The following is a 19,253-nucleotide window of genomic DNA, read 5'->3' as shown; positions in this document are numbered from 1 at the left end:
TGGCCCTGCCGCATGCCAGCTCTGTGTAAACAGGACATCGGACAGGAACTGAGGGGTTCCATCCAGGAAGAGGAGGGGGCCTGGGCAGGAAATGATGGGAGATGGGACAGGAAGTGGGGCTAGTGTGGAAGGAACAATCGGCTTTACAAAAACATGGGTGTGTCCCCTGGGGCCCTGAGTGCTATATTCAAGTCTGAAACAGAAGCACAGTGAGGGAGAAAGGCCTTCTGGACTATCCCCAAGGGACGGCCCTGCGGGAGTCTCCAGGGACGCCTCTCTGCACCAGGCACTCGGCAGAATCCCACTGAGATGATTTGATTAGGCATGTTTTGTTATCCCCCTGCGATTGTCCTACAAAGCACTCTGGTACTCCAGCGATGGGCTTACACCGCAACCCAGCTTGACGGGGTGGAATTTGTACACCATTGCGGATTGCACAGCGTGATCAAAGTGCCAGATGAGAGCTGTATTAATAACACGGCAGGGATCCTGGGAGGCCTGCCGGGATGGTGCGCCGCTGAGTCTCTGAGACGCAGCAGGAGTCCCCCTGTGCTAGCCCCACCCTACACCGCTCGACGTTGCTTTCCCAAGCACAGCGCTCTGGCGCAGCTGCAGAGCCTGGCCGTGGAGCTGAAGGCAGTTGAAGCTGATCACGTTAAATTCAGTGAGGCCAGCTGAAGGAAAGCAAAGCAATGCTAACGGTCTGATCCTGAGCGGTGCTGAGCACCCGTATCCCGGTCAGTGATTGGTCTCTGAACTCTCAGAGCACCCACACCTCCGATCGGAGTCCCCGTGCGGGGACGGCACTCGGCACGTCTCAGGTTCAGGACCCACATCTCTGCAACTCGGCTGAGCTTTTCCTGCCTGCCTTCCCTTCGCTGATGTCGCATACCAGTACCCAGCCCTTCCAGGGGCCGCTCCAAGTCACGGCTCGTGGCCCATCCAGCACGGAATCAAGTGACGTGGTTCTTGGCATCTCAGGCCCGGTCTACTTGGAAAAGTTTGGCTGGCCTAGCTCTCTTAATGAGAAGTGTGAAAAAATCACACCCCTAACTGCCACAGCTGCAGCAACAACAGCCCCAGTGTAGACACAATTATATCCACAAAAAAGAATCCCTTTGCTGGGACAGGTTATTTTGTTCAGGGATCTGGGATAATCTCTACTGGGGGAAGAAGTCTTTTGCTGTTATAAGTTGCGTCTGCACTAGGAGGGTTTGCTGGTGTAGCTATACCAGCAAACCCTTTCTGGTGTAGATCAGAGCACATGCTACTAAACTGCACCCAGGGCCTTCCTCAAATCCCAGAGAACACACTGAGCAGCTGTAGACTAGGTTAGCAAGTGCAGACTGGGGGGGGGTGGGGGAGAGGGGGGAGCAGGAGTGGAATAGAACATGCTGCCACCTGCTGTCTGATTTGGGTAACTAGATTCAAGCCAAACCCTAGGGCTGGGCATTTGGGTTCTGCTGAAACCCAAATAGCTTGGTGGCTGCCCGAGTGTTGATGATGATATTTAGTGAGTTTAACGCCCCGAGGACTGTTTACTGGGCCAGATTAACCCAGGGCCTGGTCTGTTCACTGGATTTCCAACATTTAGGGATGGGAATCAGGCGTAAACATCAGCTCTTGCAATCATTCAGCCCCTAACTAGTCCCCAGAGGCACGACCGAATGCCAGTGAAGAACAAACACAATAGCATGCTAGATTCTGCACACACCTCTTCCAAGCCGAATCCCCAGCAAGGTCTGGGATTGGAAGGACTGGGCGGGGCCGACTTCCCCTTCGTGTTCTGCAAACAAATACACACCGGCACACGTAACCATGAGCGGGTGGGACTGTATGAAGTCAGTGGAGCTGCCTTGATTTACACCGGCTGGGGATCTGGCCCCACCATCACCAAAGGTTTGCTGATGTGGGGTTCTTTTGCTGAAGTCACATACAGGTTAGTCTTTCAGAGAAGGGCACTCTCATGGCATGATGTCATGGTGGGCGTCTGCTATAGACCACCAGACCAGGAGGATGAGGTGGACGAGGCTTTCAGATCACAGGCGCTGGTTCTCCTGGGGGACTTCAATTACCCTGACATCTGCTGGGAGAGCAATACAGCAGTGAACAGACAATCCAGGAAGTTTTTGGAGAGTGTTGGGGACAACTTCCTGGTGCAAGTGCTGGAGGGACCAACTAGGGGCCATGCTCCTCTTGACCTGCTGCTCACAAACAGGGGAGAATTGGTAGGGGAAGTAGAAGTGAGTGGCAACCTGGGCAGCAGTGACCATGAGATGGTTGAGTTCCAGCTCCTGAGAAAAGGAATAAAGGAGAGCAGCAGAATATGGACTCTGCACTTCAGAAAAGTAGACTTTGACTCCCTCAGGGAACTGATGGGCAGGATCCCTTGGGAGGCTAATATGAGGGGGAAAGGAGTCCAGGAGAGCTGGCTGAGCAGCACAGTATTGGGAGGTGGTGAGCAGCTCTCTGTGGAGAAAGAACAGGTTAAGGACTATTTAGAAATGCTGGACATACACAAATCCATGGAACTGGATGCACTGCGTCCGAGGGTGCTGAGGGAGTTGACTGATGTGATTGCAGAGCCCTTGGCCATTATCTTTGAAAACTCGTGGCGATTGGGGGAGGTCCCAGACAATTGGAAAAAGGCAAATATAGTGCCCATCTTTAAAAAAGGGAAGAAGGAGAACCCAGGGAACTACAGACTGGTCAGCCTCACTGCAGTCCCTGGAAAAAATCATGGAGCAGGTCCTCAAGGAATCCATTTTGAAGCACTTGGAGTAGAGGAAGGTGATGAGGAACAGTCAACATGGATTCACCAAGGGCAAGTCATGCCTGACCAACCTGATTGCCTTCTATGATGAGATAACTGGCTCTGTGGCTATGGGAAAGTGGTGGATGTGATATATCTTGACTTTAGCAAAGCTTTTGATATGGCCTCCCACAGTATTCTTGCCAGCAAGTAAAAAAGGTATGGATTGGATGAATAGACAGAAAGCTGGCTAGATCATTGGGTAGTGATCAATGGCTCCATGTCTAGTTGGCAGCTGGTATCAAGTGGAGTGCCCCTGTGGTTGGTCCTAGATACATTGAGATATACCTATCTCATAGAGCTTGAAGGGACCTTGAAAGGTCATTGAGTCCAGCCCCCTGCCTTCACTAGCAGGACTAAGTACTCATTTTGCCCCAGATCCCTAAGTGGCCCCCTCAAGGACTGAACTCACAACCCTGGGTTTAGCAGGCCAATGCTTAAACTACTGAGCTATCCCTCCCCCCTATATTTTGTTCAACATCTTTATTAATGATCTGGACAATGGGATAGATTGCACCCTCAGCAAGTTCACAGATGACACTAAGCTGTGGGGAGAGGTAGATATGCTGGAGGGTAGGGATAGGATACAGAGTAACCTAGACAAATTGGAGGATTGGGCCAAAAGAAATCTGATTAGGTTCAACAAGAACAAGTGCTGAGTCCTGCACTTAGGACTGAAGAATCCCATGCACTGCTACAGGCTGGGGACCAACTGGCTAAGCAGCAGTTCTGCAGCAAAGGACCTGAAGATTACAGTGGATGAGAAGCTGGATATGAGTCAGCAGTGTGCCCTTGTTGCCAAGAAAGCTAACAGCATATTGGGCTGCATTAGTAGGACCATTGCCAGCAGATCGAGGGAAGTGATTATTCCCCTCTATTCGGCACTGGTGAGGCCACATCTGGAGTACTGTGTCCAGTTTTGGTCCCCCCACTACAGAAGGGATGAGGACAAATTGGAGAGAGTCCAGCGGAGGGCAACAAAAATGATCGGGGGCTGGGGCACATGACTTACGACGAGAGGCTGAGGGCACTGGGGTTATTTAGTCTGCAGAAGAGAAGAGTGAGCGGGGTTTTGATAGCAGCCTTCAACTACCTGAAGGGCGTTCCAAAGAGGATGGTGCTCGGCTGTTCTCAGTAGTGGGAGATGACAGAACAAGGAGCAATGGTCTCAAGTTGCAGTGCGGGAGGTCTAGGTTGGATAGTAGGAAACACTGTTTCACTAGGAGGGTGGTGAAGCACTGGAATGAGTTACCTAGGAGGTGGTGGAATCTCCACCTTAGAGGTTTTTAAGGCCCGTCTTGACAAAGCCCTGGCTGGGATGATTTATTTGGGGTTGGTCCTGCTTTGAGCAGGGGGTTAGACTAGATGACCTCCTGAGGTCTCTTCCAACCCTAATCTTCTATGATTCTGTGGCTACAGTCCTCACGGCAAGTACGCAGCAAGGACCCCTCTGGCTGCTGGTATTTTTAAGAGGACTATGCAAAATAACTGTGTGGCCCAAAATCAGACAGAGGGTTGAATGTCTTCCCAACTGGTCCGTCCGCCAGACCTGCTTTCCAGGTATCAGTCTTAGTTCTCAGGTTTCTGAACTGCTCTCCTCTCCGTCCCCAGTAGATGGTGTCATTCTAGTACAAATACCTCTTAGTCCCGCCTTCGTAGGAGGAGATTAAGTAACTCAGATTTTAAAATGAGCAATGGGAGATCCCTAGGTTTGCTCAGACCAGTCTGTCTGACCTGGGCGTTCCCAGTGCCTAGAACTTCACCTCTTACAGTGGCTCACCTTTGTTTATTTGGAATAAACGAACTATCCCTGAACGCAATATCTGCTCTGCACGTGTTCAGCTAGCTCAGGAACAAACCCTGTTCCGTACCAGCCAGGCTAAGTGACACGAGCTGCAGCCACTCAAACCACACCATTTCCGTGTGTCCACACTAGGGAGTTGCACAGACAGAAGTGATTCGATTTTGGAACCTCCTGAGGGCGAGCTCAGTCTGGAGGCCAGCCCCTGTTCAGTGAACTGAGAGTTCAGTTCCCTGGGGGAGACACAGGTTGAATGAACCACCTATGGGGCTCCAGCGAATGCCTGGCAGCTCTGGAGCCATGGGGGCTGGAGTGCCTGCGGCCCCTGACCCCTCTTCTTTCTCATGGAAACAGGCCCTTGCTCTCCTGAAGATTCATCTGGGAGAAGGGCGAGAGTGAAATTGCTCAAGGCCCCAAGCCCATGGGGCCAGCTGGAGGCCCTGAGCCTGCATGAGAGGCAGGGCTCCCACATGTCCCGCTCTGAGGCCTGGCTCCTGCTTTGTGTGTCTTGCAGTATCACGGTGAAGGATCTGAAGGCCATGCTGCCCCAGGTAAACTACCGGGTGCCCAATATGAGGTTCCTGCGGGACAAGCTTGTGGTAAGAACACTCCCGCGGTCTCCTCCTCCCCCCCTTTATCTCTCCTTTTCTGACCCATCCTTTATAGACAAGGCCTATAGAATGGGATGGGGGGGAAGCCAGTAGAGATTTGTAGAACCAACCAGAACCAACTCTGAAGTCCTATAGAATCGACCCTTCCTGTGGGGAGGGAGGTGTTGAGCTGCCCTATAGAATTGAACAGGGACTTCCCCCAGCTATAGAATTCTATAGGATGGGCAGTGAAGCCAAGAGAAAGGGTCTCCTGCTCCATTCAGTCCCATTGGCTTTTCCTCTAAGGGTTATCTCCTGCCCATTCCCGAGTCTCTGTTTGCCAGAAGCTGGGAATGGGCGACAGGGGATGGATCACTTGATGATTCCCTGTTCTGTTCATTTCCTCTGGGGCACCTGGCATTGGCCACTGTCAGAGACAGGACACTGGGCTAGATGGACCTTTGGTCTGACCCAGTGTGGCCATTCTTATGTTCTCTTATGTTCCCTTTCCTTTGCTATGTGTTTGAGGGGTGTCTTCAGTCAATGAACATTAACGAGCAGCTGATGCCGCCTGGGCAAGTGGTCTCTCTGGAAGCCCCTCTGCTCCTGGCCTGTACTGGATTATCTGTACCTTCCTCCTGCACTCCCTGTTACTAAGGGACAGTTACAGGAAAACACAGGATCATAGTCCATTCCTAGAGCTGGCCAATCACATTTGCTGCTCATTCCCCATCCAACGATTCCAACCTCCCCTCCAAATAATCCGGCCAGCCCATCTCTAGACATGAGGCAGGATTACAATATTGGCTCAGAATGTAGCACTGCATCCTGGGACCTGGAATCCCCAGGGACTGCCCGACGGTTGCTGCAGGCCACATTGTAGATCTCCCTGGGCTCCGCATGGCCCACGGACTTGACTCAAGCTGCCCCCAGCTGGAGCGGTACAGCATGGGAATCCCGCTGGAGCCAATGCTTTCAGCCAGAGGCCTTTGTTCCCCATCTTCTGCACCAGGGGCTTGAAGTCGTCCTAGATCCTTCAGCCCTGGGGTCTGCTGCCTCCCGTTCCATTCTCACCAGGTTCTGTCTCTCTCCTTCCTCCCGACAGGAAGTGGAAGCCAGGAGCGACATGGCCTTCACCCACTTCACTCACTTCTACAAAAATCTAATGTTCGATGCTCAGAAATCGGTAAGAAGTTGGGGCCCTCGGTGACTCTGCCTGGCCTGGGGTGACCCTGCAGCTGGGCCCAGCCCCGGGGATGGGAAAGGAAGGCCAGAGTGGGGTCATGGTGCTGCCCGTCACTATTAATGGACATTTCTCCAGCACTCTAAATGTACTTGGCATGCCACAGGAGAGAGCCCCCCAGAACTGGCTGAGTGGGGGGCTTTGTTGTAGGGACAGGAGATGGGGAAGACCATCTAGAGTGAGTCAGTGAGGGGAGGCTGCTGCCAGTGCAGCAGGTCCCAGGGGCAGCTCAGATTCCTGCCACAGGCCCTGAGATGCCTTGTGCCTGATGCTTTCCAAGACTCTAGACAAAGGCCCCCTGGGCCTCCTCCTCCAGTCCCCATCCAGCCTGCAGGTGGCACCTTCTCCGCTGGCTAACCTGCCCGTGTCCCCCCTTTGCATTCCAGGTCATCGAGCAGCTGGAGCTCTCCTTCCCCTTGCGGTGAGTACCAAAGATCCCCCCTTGTCAGATCCAGCCCCAGCCCCGGGTGGGGCACCGGCCTGCTGGTCAGCCTGGCTCACTGTGTGTGTGTGAGAACGAGACTCAGAGCCAAGAGGTCTCTTCACAAGTCTGCTCCCACCGCAGCACACAGAGGGGACCACTGGGCACCCACACTCTGCTTGTCCCTGCTCCCAGAGATGGGGACAGTGAAGCTGAGCCCGGGACACAATGGGCTGGTACATGACTCTGACCCTATTAGATCCCCAAAGAACAGGCAGGACTCTACTCTCGGACACAGTGATTAAACCAGAATGACTCCAGGGCAATGACTGGGGTGCTCGGGTTAATGCTGTCACTGAGATCAGCGTCTGGGGAGGTAGCTGTGGGTCAAGACTCGGGCATGTCACCAGCACTGTGTGTGGGGAGCCCAGGGTTGGGGTACCGGGGGGGCTGCGGGTTAGAACTGAGGGGCAGTGGCAGAGCTGTGTGTGGGGAGCCCAGGGCTGGGATACCGGGGGGGCTGCGGGTTAGAACTGAGGGGCACTGGCAGAGCTGTGTGTGGGGAGCCCAGGGCTGGGGTAGCAGGGGGGCTGCGGGTTAGAACTGAGGGGCACTGGCAGAGCTGTGTGTGGGGAGCCCAGGGCTGGGGTAGCAGGGGGGCTGCGGGTTAGAACTGAGGGGCACTGGCAGAGCTGTGTGTGGGGAGCCCAGGGCTGGGGTAGTGGGGGGGCTGCGGGTTAGAACTGAGGGGCAGTGGCAGAGCTGTGTGTGGGAGCCCAGGGCTGGGGTAGCGGGGGCTGCGGGTTAGAACTGAGGGGCACTGGCAGAGCTGTGTGTGGGGAGCCCAGGGCTGGGGTACCGGGGGGGCTGCGGGTTAGAACTGAGGGGCAGTGGCAGAGCTGTGTGTGGGGAGCCCAGGGCTGGGGTAGCAGGGGGGCTGCGGGTTAGAACTGAGGGGCACTGGCAGAGCTGTGTGTGGGGAGCCCAGGGCTGGGATACCGGGGGGGCTGCGGGTTAGAACAGAGGGGCACTGGCAGAGCAGTGTGTGGGGAGCCAAGGGCTGGGGTAGCAGGGGGCTGCGGGTCAGGACTGAGGGGCACTGGCAGAGCTGTGTGTGGGAGCCCAGGGCTGGGGTACCGGGGGGGCTGCGGGTTAGAACTGAGGGGCACTGGCAGAGCTGTGTGTGGGGAGCCCAGGGCTGGGGTAGCAGGGGGGCTGCGGGTTAGAACTGAGGGGCACTGGCAGAGCTGTGTGTGGGGAGCCCAGGGCTGGGGTACCGGGGGGGCTGCGGGTTAGAACTGAGGGGCACTGGCAGAGCTGTGTGTGGGGAGCCCAGGGCTGGGGTAGCGGGGGGGCTGCGGGTTAGAACTGAGGGGCAGTGGCAGAGCTGTGTGTGGGGAGCCCAGGGCTGGGGTAGCAGGGGGCTGCAGGTTAGAACTGAGGGGCACTGGCAGAGCTGTGTGGGAGCCCAGGGCGGGGGTAGCCGGGGGGCGGCGGGTTAGACCTGAGGGGCACTGGCAGAGCTGTGTGGGGAGCCCAGAGCTGGGGTAGCAGGGGGCTGCAGGTCGAGATTGAGGGGCATCAGCAGATCTGGGTCAGGGGAGCCCTGAGCTGGAGTAATAGGGGCAGGCGAGTGCAAGTCAGGTTCATTGGAAAAGCTGTGAGGATGTGGGGGAAGAGCTGGAATAGTGGAGGGACTAAGGGGACTAGGTATCTGTATGGGGGAGATACACTCAGTGCCTGACTCGTTTGGTGGGGGGAGACTGGCATATCCGGCTTGCACACCCTCCCATTGACCGGCTCCCTGCCCCTCCCCAGGAACGTTGACCGGGCGGAGCTGTGCCAGATTACACTGTACGACTTCCAGAAGTTCCTGCAGCACGACCAGAAGGTATCCGCTAAGGCGCACGTCCAATACCCTGTCGTACCTGAGGGACTGCGAGCCCTTCTGCCAGGCACCGCTTGGCATGCAGTGGATGATAGCAGAAATTCTCATGACTGCCGCTGTTCTGAGAGAGCGTCTGGCTACCTCAAAGCCAGCCCAGGCTGCTAGTAACCTAAAGTCATGCTCATCCAATGGCTGTCCAGCCGGTGGATCTCTCTCCTCTTCCCGATAGACCATGAGACCCAACACCACGGAAGCTGGCATCCTCTGCTGGCAGTCTCAGCAGAGAGGCCATGGGATGAAGGGGCCATGGTGGTCTCCCGGGAAGGGCAGCGTGTGCCCAGCTGTGGCAGAGAGAAAGCTACGATGGGTGGGGGAAGCTGAAGCCTGACAAACTCAGACCAGAAAGAAGGTGCCTGTTTTTAACAGCAGGGTGATTAACCATCAGAACAGCTCATGCTGAGCTGCGAAGGAGAATCCATCACAGGCCAGGTCAGTCTGGAGGTACAGTGATGGGTGGGGGTGGGGAGTATATGCTCCCTGTGCATAGCTAGAGGTCGTGAGTCTCCTGGGCCGAGTCCAGTCACCTTCCATCTGTCTGAAGGCTCTTGATCTTGCAGATCTGAGATTCCCATCATGGTTTCACCTCCAAACCTTCGGTGCAGTTCCCCCCCTAAAGCTGCCTTCTGCGCTCTCTGCCCTAGGAGCCCTGGGCCAGTGACATCGGCAAGGTGCGGGAGTACATGTGTGGCTACCTCAGGGACCCCTTCAGTGACATGGCAGAACCCTTCTTCCAGCTGGATGAGGTAGGGGAATATGTACCCCGGATCCCAGCCCATCCTCCTGCCTCAGCCATCTCCTTAGCAACTCCATGAGCTCTGCCCACCAGCGGAGCTCAGACTCCCACCTGGGGCAGATAAAATCTCTAGATTAGTTAGGGTTTGTTGAATTGGTGCACACGGATGTAGGTGTATTTATAACAATGTACACTTCAGACTGGAGGTTAGGATGGGCCATGCCAGATCAGACCAAGGGGGCTTATAGACTGCTGTCCCAGCCTCCATTGATGACCAATGCCTGAGGCTTAAAAGGACGCAATAAACCACCCATCTGGCTAGTGGACAGTGCTGCACATTTGGGGATTGATATTCCTTCCTGACCCTTCCAGGTGATTTCCTTGTGCCCTGAAGCATCAGGTTTGAATTATCCTTGTTTAAGGGGCACAGCTACAGATTGGCTCCAGAATCCACCTCCATCAGGTGACTGTGTGCAGGTGCAGCAGTGAATTCCACAGGTGATTGCACTACATGTATTTAGACAGGCCAGTTGTATTGAAAGAGAGAACCCCTCCCCCTCACATTTTGGAAAAGTCCACATTCCAGACCCTGTGTCTGAAGCCCATCTCTAGCCGTACTCACTGGACTGTGTTCCTCAGCTCGTCCTCTGCTGCTGGCAGGTCTTCTCCACCAACTTCTCTCCCTTTCCCGACTCCTGTTAGTGCTTTGGCCCCACACCCATCTCTCCCCTTTGCCTGGGGTGACCCCCGGTGTCCTGGAGCCTGACCCGCCTCGTGTTGCTCTAACCAGCTTTCCTTCTGTCCTCAGTTTCTGACGTACCTGTTCTCCAGGGAAAACATGGTCATGGACGCCAAGTACGAGCGGGTGGTCCCAGAGGAGATGAACTACCCGCTGTCCCACTACTGGATCTCCTCCTCCCACAATACGTAAGAGCTTGGGGTCAGCCCACCGACAAAGGGCCCCCAGCATGGTGGGGCGAAGATAAAGCGGCACAGGGCTGGGGTATCAGGGGGGCTGAGCGGAACGGGTGCCTCCCACTGCAGCCCTAGGAGCCATTCTGCAGACTTGGGGAGCCACTAGTCTGGTGTTTGAGCTCCAGAAGGGCTCTGGCCTGCGATGCAATAGTGACCGGGGGGAGGGGGGATTTCCCTTTAGCCTCCCCTGGGAGTTCTGCAGGGATTGCCCCACTTCTCTGTCCATCTAGGACATGGGATTCCTGGACATTTCCTTGTAAGCAGGGACTGGAAAACATGGGCCAGTGTCTCGGCTGGGCTAAACCAGCAACTCCATTGGCTTCAATGGAGCTCTGCTCATTTACACCAGCCGGGGATCTGGCCCATTGACCCCAATGGAGCTCTGCCCATTTACACCAGCCGGGGATCTGGCCCATTGACTCCAATGCAGCTCTGCCCATTTACACCAGCCGGGGATCTGGCCCATTGATGCCAATGGAGCTCTTCTGATTTACACCAGCTGGGGATCTGGCCCATTGACTCCAACGGAGCTCTTCTGATTTACACCAACCGGGGATCTGGCCCATTGACTCCAACGGAGCTCTGCTGATTTACATCAGCTGGGTATCTGGCCCATTGACTCCAGTGGAACTCTGCTGATTTACACCAGCCGGGGATCTGTCCCATTGACTCCAATGGAGCGCTGCCCATTTACACCAGCCAGGGATCTGTCCCATTGACTCCAGTGGAGCTCTGCTGATTTACACCAGCCAGGGATCTGTCCCATTGACTCCAATGGAGCTCTGCCCATTTACACCAGCCAGGGATCTGGCCCATTGACCCCAATGGAGCTCTGCCCATTTACACCAGCCGGGGATCTGGCCCATTGGCTCCAATGGTGCTCTGCTGATTTACACCAGCTGAGGATCTGGCCTGTTGACTCCAACGGAGCTCTGCCCATTTACACCAGCCGGGGATCTGGCCCATTGGCTCCAATGGAGCTCTGCCCATTTACACCAGCTGTGGGCCTGGCCCATTGACACCAACGGAGCTCTGCCCATTTACACCAATGCAGCTCTGCCCAGTTACACCAGCCAGGGATCTGGCTCATTGACACCAATGGAGCTCTGCCCATTTACACCAGCCAGGGATCTGGCCCATTGACTCCAATGGAGCTCTGCCCATTTACACTAGCTGGGGATCCGGCCCATTGGCTCCAATGGAGCTCTGCCCATTTACACCAGCTGGGGATCTGTCCCATTGACTCCAACGGAGCTCTGCTGATTTACACCAGCCAGGGATCTGGCCCATTGACTCCAACAGAGCTCTGCCCATTTACACCAGCCGGGGATCTGGCCCATTGACTCCAACGGAGCTCTGCTGATTTACACCAGCCGGGGATCTGGCCCATTGACTCCAATGGAGCTCTGCCCATTTACACCAACTGGGGATCTGGCCCATTGGCTCCAATGGAGCTCTGCTGATTTACACCAGCTGTGGGCCTGGCCCTGTGGCTTTGGGCCTCGGATGGGTCTCCCGAGCCCAGGCGGCACTGGCAGGAGCAGGGGTTCCACGGGACGGCAGACACTGACATCTGATGGGCTCCAGGCCTTGGGTTCAGAGCGAGGTGCCCTTGAAACAGCAAGGCCCTGCCTGCACTAAGCTCCCAGGCATGGCAAGGAACCAGGCAGCTCCCCTGGCACGCCGTCTGTGGCTGGCACCAACTGCAGTGGCTGCTCCCTGAGATGGACTGGGAGCCACATGATTTGCAGCTGCACCACTTCCTCCAGCCCTCCCGGTCGCACCCCCAGGCCCTGCAGTCTGGCCCCACTCCAGGCGCTGCTGGTGATTCAGAGGCCCTCTCGCTCTCTTTGCAGGTATCTGACTGGGGACCAGTTCTCCAGTGAGTCCTCGCTGGAAGCCTACGCTCGCTGCCTCCGGATGGGCTGCCGCTGCATAGAGCGTGAGTGAGCTGAACCTTGCCGGGGGCCGGGCTGCTGTCAGCGGCTGTGAGCTGGTCCGACTGCATGAGCTGAGTAGCATGAGTAGCGCTCAGTGACTGGGTGGGGGGCTGCCAAAGGGCAGCAGGAAATGGCACTGGTGCCACCCCTCCCCCCACAAGTTACCATTGCAGTCAGCATCCTTTGGGGGAATCTCTAAAACCAAGTTCCTGACCACTCCCCAAAACTCCCTCGGCACTTCGGACAAATGTGTGGGTCTGAGCCCAGGGCCTCGGCCGCATCCTGTGAGGGGTAGTTCCTTTAAATTGCCCCCACTTTTCTGTCTTACACTTCGGAGTCAAACAGCCGCCCCGTCTCACCCCAGATGTGGCTACAGCAATTCTTGGTGAATCGTTCTGGGATCCTTCCGGTGCCCTGGAAACATGAGATGTTATGCTTGGATCGTTGTCCTCTGGGGCAACCTGGGGAGAAGTTTAAAATCCACCAGATGCAGGAATCACCAGCTGAGGTTCTCTGGCCTGTGCTGTGCAGGAGGTCATACCAGATGGTCGCAATGGTCCCTTCAGGCCTTGGGATCTACGACCCAATGGGAGCTCAGCTGAGGATCGTTCAGTCCACCTGGTGAACCCTTGCGATCTTGCCGTCCCTTCATATCAATGGCAGGCAGACCCCCATCCAACCCCACAGCCTCTTTCACTAGCTCAGTCCCATTTGACCCTGCTAACTGAGATAACAGCATGTGCTGTTATCTGGCGTCTCAGAGGTGAATGCCAGTGTGTTTTCTACCCCTTTGTCCCCCCCTGAAGTGCCCATGTACTGGTGCGACAATGAAGTGTGCACAGCTCCACAATGACGCTTGGGGACGATGCATGTGAGTGGCCATGGGCTCTAGAGGTGGTGCTGTCCATTCCACTCTGTGCAGAAAAGGAGGGAGCTAGGACATGGTCCCTCGGGAACGTGTGTGGGGTACGGGGATAAATGCTCACACACGTGGGGGGAGTGTTAACAACTCAACGATCTCTGCCCTCAGTGGACTGTTGGGATGGTCCAGACGACCTGCCAATCATCTACCACGGACACACACTCACCTCCAAAATCAAATTCCTGGATGTCCTGCACACCATCAAGGAACACGCCTTCGTGACCTCTGAGTAAGGACCACCCCACTGCACTACAGGGGCTTTGTCGCCCCTTTGCTGCTTAGGAACTGCTAAAGGGCATGGAGCTTGTCACATGTAATGAGACTGTGGAACTCATGGCCACAGGAAGCCAATGAGGCCTTGAACTTAGCAGGATTCAAAAAGGGATTGGACATTTATATGGATAACAAGAATATCCAGAGTTCGCATAGTTAGGGGTAACAATGATTGTGGAAACCTCCTGCTTCAGGGCGTAAGCCAGTCTGCAACTATTAGAGACCAGGGTGAAACCTGTTTAACCATGTGTGGCAGCCAGATATTCCCTGTTGATCCTGGTCAGCACTCGCTGGTTCTGTATTTATCGTGAGAACCTGTTGCTGGGTCTGGGCATGTTCCCTGCAGCACTGCCCATTCCAAGGCGTGGATACATTCCCTGCAGCGCACTCCCAGGTTGAGTGTGTCACGCCCTGATTTACTGAGTGTTCCCCAGCTTCGAGGGTTCTGCCCTAATCCAGCTTTCCCTACACCAAGGTCTTTACCAGATTGTCCCATGGAGCTCTGAGTTCCTGTTAGCCCCTTTGGGGCTCTACCCTATTAGTTTTGCCCCTGGTTACACTAGGAGCAGGTGCGTGATCTGGAGCCTTTTCTCGATTGCTATTCTGAATGATCTGGCCTTTCCTTCCCCCCCCCCGCACCAGGTTCCCCATCATCCTCTCCATCGAGGACCACTGCAGCATCGTCCAGCAGAGGAACATGGCCTCCCACTTCAAGAAGGTCTTTGGGGACATGCTGCTCACCAAGCCAGTGGACATCAACGCCGATGAGTTGCCTTCCCCCACCCAGCTCAAGAAGAAAATCCTCATCAAGGTGCAGCACTTAGGGCCTGTCCTCTCCCCTTTCCCCCAGTCCTTCTCTGATACTGTCCAGAGGGGGGTGGTACAAGAACTGTATGCACCAGCCTTGCCCTGGTGTGGGCAGGGGTAGCTCGTGGGAGAGCCCTATAGTTTGGGGGTTACAGGAACATACTGGGGTGAGCTTTCACCTCCTCCAGCTCTAAAGTACAAAGATGCATGGGAATCTCCCTCCCAGATGAAACCTAACCACCAGCCCTGGCCACTCACAGTCATTTAAGTCATTTTTGCTCCCAGAACAGACTCCTTTGCCCACGGTACCGTGAACCCAAACAGCAGCAGCATTGGGCCAGGAGAACCAGGAAGTGAAACCAGTTGTAAACAGGGAGTGAAACTGACCAGTCATTTCACTGCCCCGGCTGAGTGATGTTACACATCCACCATGGCAGACAGGACACAGGCTCAGGTGCTGGTAGCACAGGTCAAGGGTCAGTCTAACTGTGTGAGTTCTCCTCTCTCTTGTTTGCTCTCTCGCTCCCTAGCACAAGAAGCTGGTGGAAGGGAACCTTTACGAAGAAGTCTCCACGGCCAGTTACTCGGAGAATGACATCAGCAACTCCATCAAGAATGGCATCCTGTACCTTGAGGACCCCATTGACCATGTGAGAGCCTCGCCCAGGCTTCGGTCTCCCTTTCCAGAACTAACAGCCAAGGGAAGGGGCTATAGACTGCACGTGGAACCAGGAACTGAGCCTCACGGTGCAGGCTGGAATACCAATGCTTGGATTCCAGCAGTGGGGAAGGAGGTATCACAGTCCCATCCCCTCCATGGGTCATTAGAAGGGCTTGAACCCTGGACCTTCATCACAGACCTCCGCCATGTAAGCTAAAGGAGGGACTCCGCTCCCCATTAGCAGTAATAGGCTGGTATCCTCTAGTGGACTACTCACTGGAGTGGAAACACAACACAAGTTCTGGCCATGGGTTACTGGGGCATCAGCAAGAAGCATGGGGTGAACTCACATGCCTGCAATGCAAGCAGCTGTGATCTCTGGCAGGTGCTGACATCCTTGGCCACCTCCCTGCCCTGTACCCACTCCCCGGCTTCCTTGCTGCCTGGTTCTGATGCTCCTTTCTCCTCGGCAGACCTGGAGCCCACATTACTTTGTGCTGACAAGCAACAAGATCTATTACTCCGAGGAGACGTCCCGCTACCAGTCCAACGAGGATGAGGAAGAGGTGGAACAAAAAGAGGTGTGTTTGTGGGGAGAAAAGGTGTGGATTGGGGGAAAGACAGTGCTTCAGAGACCTTCAGGATTCACCTACAGAGCCACCCAAGTACCTGCAGCTGCATGTACCCCTTTGGGTTGTGCTTCTGCCCCAGCTCACCAGCTAAGGAGGGTTAGACCAGGTCAATGCTTGGAGAGGAGCTGGCCAAGAAGAGCCCAGGTGCTAGTATTAGTTACCCAGCAGAGGGGTGCCCTTCACCGATAGTGCTAAACCAATGGTGTTAGGGGCACAGATGTGTGTTTTTGTAAGAGATGCAGAACCAAGGTCCTGACCACTCCTGGCCATTAAATATCCCACTTCACTTTTCACAAGGCAGGGTATTAACCTCAGGGTCCTGCTCAGATTCCGGTTGGGGCTATTAACTTTTGCCGACTAGATCCCCAGGCAGGTTCAGTGGGACATGAGAACCTTCACTACCTGCCCTAAACTGTTGGGCAGCATTGTTGTGCACTGTTAGACTGCTGCTGTGCTCCACCCCAGAGGTGGCCAAAGTGATTAAGGACATGACACCAAACCCACTGTCTCTCTTTCCTTCTCTCTCTCCCCCCTGAATTTCTCTGGTCTCTCCCTGCCCCGCCCGTCTCGTCCTCGGTCTCTGCACCTCTCCAGGAGTTTAACAACAACGAGCTGCACTTCAGCGAGAAGTGGTTTCACGGGAAGCTGGGCGGGGGGCGTGACGGGCGCCAGATCGCTGAGAAGCTGCTGCACGAGTACTGCACCGAGACGGGTGGGAAGGACGGCACCTTCCTGGTGCGGGAGAGCGAGACCTTTGTGGGAGATTACACCCTCTCCTTCTGGTAGGAGCCTCCTTCAGCGACCTCCGTACTGGGGCACAGGATCTCCTCTGCCTCCGGCACCAGTGATCCCCTCACATTGGGGACTCAGTTTCCCTTCAGTCCTAGGTGGTAGCGGTGGAAAGCTGCTACCATCTGATGACAGCAGCCATCTCTGTGAAACAAGCTGGTGGGCCTCAGTCCGGTTCCTACTGGACCAGTCTCGGGAGCCACCAGAAGGGGCGTTGATCCTCTCCCTCATTGACAGCCTAGCAGCGAGGCTGAGACCTGAATAGATCCCGGAGACTGGGCTCCCCAGAGGCGGCCTGTCAGGGTGGGGTCGGGGAGGGACGCTTGCCCTGCTGCTATCCCAGTTATGTGGCTCTACCGAGGGCTGCGGTTCCCAGGCCTGTCCGCAACATCATTCCCCAGCCCCACGATGGCTGATGATCAGTGCTTCTCGGGGCATGGTGATGGCCTCCCAGTGCGGCTCAGGATTACAGACCGTGCTCCCATTGACTTCAGAGAGGCTTCTGCCTGAGTTAGGGCCTAGGGGTCTGGCCTTTATAGATTCCACGTGGGAAAGCCCCAGTGAGGGGGAGGTGGGCTGACCCAAAGCCCTGAGCCAATGTAAAGGACCACAGCCATATACCGGCAGCTCCCACCTGCATCAGCCAGGAGCAAGCAGCCAAACCACACGCCCCCACCGCTGCTGGATTGAAAATAGCACCATTAGCTGTGAGCGACCAGCTGGAATAGTTGCCTACACCATCCACTAGGGGACAACATGGTGACACTGTCTAAGCCAGTGTCTTGCTCCAACATCCCTGTATGGATGGCCCGGCTAGGGTGACCAGATGTCCCTATTTTATAGGGACAGTCTCGAAATTTGGGGCTTGTTCTCATATAGGCCCCTATTACCCCCACCCCGTCCCGATTTTTCACACGTGATGTCTGGTCACCCTATGTCCGACTGGCTGGCTGCTATCTCAGTATCGAGCGGAACCGAAGCCCAGCTCCAACCCCCGAATGTTGGGAGTCTCGATCCAAACCCCGCATTGTGACTCGGGATGTTCGTTGCTGTCCGGTCATCTCCCCACACCCCGCCAGGACTGGTGCAAAGGGTTGCCCTTCCCCCCCATCCACTGTGCGCCGGTTTGGGCAGCTGCAGGGAGACGTGGTTTGTGCTTGACCCTGCCGATCCCTTCTTGTCCCCGCTGCAGGCGGTCCAGCCGAGTCCAGCACTGCCGCATCCACTCCCGGCAGGAAGCCGGCACCACCAAGTTCTACTTGACGGACAACCTGGTGTTCGACAGCCTCTACAGCCTGATCTGCCACTACCGCGAGGTGCCGCTGCGGTGCAATGAGTTTGAGATGAGGCTCACAGACCCCGTGCCGCAGCCCAACGCCCACGAGAGCAAAGAGTAAGTGTGTCACCTCTCCTCCCTTTCCCCTCTCCCCTTTGTTCTGCTCCTCTCCCTGTCCTTCCGGCCCTTGGTCGTCTCCACACAGCGCCTCTCTCCTCTTTGCCTCGCTTTTCTCCCCGCCTCTCCAGCGAGCACCCTCTGCTGAACCATGCAGCCCGGATCCAGCACCCCCTGCCGGAGATGAGGTGTCACTGGGGCTGCACTTCCTCTTTGACTGAGGCGATGTCGCCAGTGGAACTATTCTGTTATGAGAGGGGGAGCCGTGTTAGTCTGGATCTGTAAAAGCAGCAAAGAGTCCTGTGGCATCTTATAGACTAACAGACGTATTGGAGCATGAGCTTTCGTGGGTGAATGCCCACTTGCATGCATCCAACGAAGTGGGTATTCACCCACGAAAGCTCATGCTCCAAAACGCCTGTTAGTCTATAAGGTGCCACAGGATTCTTTGCTGCTATTCTGTTATGGGGTGTCAGTGAGGCACCACATCGAGCTCTGGGGCAGGAGCCTGGATGGGGGGAGATTCTGGCCTATAGCCCTAGCAGTGGCTATTTTTTTGTAGAGGAAATGACCCCCGCAAGTCCCAGGGAACTAGGTGTTCCCTCAGTCTGCTTATTTCCTGGGGATACCCATGGGGAACAGGGGTTTCATGTGTAAATAATCTCAGGCCACATATAGGCAAGACTGTGATCGCTGGCAGAACAGCACACGGGCAGCATGGGGAGTGCACACATCCATGGGCGTGCATCCGCACGTTTGAGCAGACCTGGTTCCTAGTGCAATAGATACACACACGAGAGTAGGTCTCACACCTAGACACTCAGCCGGTACATTAATACAGGCAAGAGATCAGATGTCTCCCTGGGGCCCCTGGAGGGTAGAGAGCCAGAACTGGACTCCCATGCTCTAGAACAGGGGTGGCCAACCTGAGCCTGAGAAGGAGCCAGAATTTACCAATGTACATTGACAAAGAGCCACAGTAATACGTCAGCAGCCCCCCATCAGCTCCACCTCACACACTCCCAGCACCTCCCACCTACCAGCCGTCCTGCCAATCAGCGCCTCCCTCTCCCTTCCTGCACCTCCTGGTCAGCTGTTTCATGGCGTGCAGGAGGCTCTGAGGGGAGTGGGAGGAGCGAGGGCACGGCAGGCTAAGGGGAGGGGGCGGGAAGGGGTGGAGTGAGGGCAGGGCCTGTGGCAGAGCCAGGGGTTGAGCCCCCCCCAGCCCATTGGAAAGTTGGCGCCTGTAGTTCCAGCCCTGGAGTCGGTGCCTGTACAAGGAGCCGCATATTAACTTCTGAAGAGCCGCACAT

General features: G+C 55.8%; 1 protein-coding gene across 6 annotated transcripts in view; it reads left to right on the top strand.

The window, feature by feature from the left end:
• Positions 1 to 19,253, top strand: part of LOC120398927 (1-phosphatidylinositol 4,5-bisphosphate phosphodiesterase gamma-1-like) — a 76,187-nt gene that overhangs the window by 40,299 nt on the left and 16,635 nt on the right. For all 6 annotated transcript variants that reach the window (XR_005594826.1, XM_039526701.1, XM_039526700.1 and 3 more), the window contains 13 exons: positions 5,128 to 5,212; positions 6,309 to 6,389; positions 6,833 to 6,867; positions 8,686 to 8,758; positions 9,457 to 9,558; positions 10,357 to 10,475; positions 12,380 to 12,465; positions 13,494 to 13,614; positions 14,301 to 14,469; positions 14,996 to 15,115; positions 15,600 to 15,707; positions 16,353 to 16,540; positions 17,740 to 17,940. Coding sequence is in view for 5 of the 6 variants with exons in the window: in XM_039526701.1 (XP_039382635.1) it covers positions 5,128 to 5,212; positions 6,309 to 6,389; positions 6,833 to 6,867; positions 8,686 to 8,758; positions 9,457 to 9,558; positions 10,357 to 10,475; positions 12,380 to 12,465; positions 13,494 to 13,614; positions 14,301 to 14,469; positions 14,996 to 15,115; positions 15,600 to 15,707; positions 16,353 to 16,540; positions 17,740 to 17,940 (1,488 nt within the window). In the remaining variant the exon portion in view is untranslated. The remainder of the gene's footprint in view (positions 1 to 5,127; positions 5,213 to 6,308; positions 6,390 to 6,832; positions 6,868 to 8,685; positions 8,759 to 9,456; positions 9,559 to 10,356; positions 10,476 to 12,379; positions 12,466 to 13,493; positions 13,615 to 14,300; positions 14,470 to 14,995; positions 15,116 to 15,599; positions 15,708 to 16,352; positions 16,541 to 17,739; positions 17,941 to 19,253) is intronic.

This window comes from Mauremys reevesii, linkage group 2 (assembly GCF_016161935.1).
Source record: "Mauremys reevesii isolate NIE-2019 linkage group 2, ASM1616193v1, whole genome shotgun sequence".
NCBI lineage: Eukaryota > Metazoa > Chordata > Testudines > Geoemydidae > Mauremys > Mauremys reevesii.
Note: the sequence above shows the minus strand (reverse complement) of the source record. Positions and strands in the feature narration are given on the sequence as shown.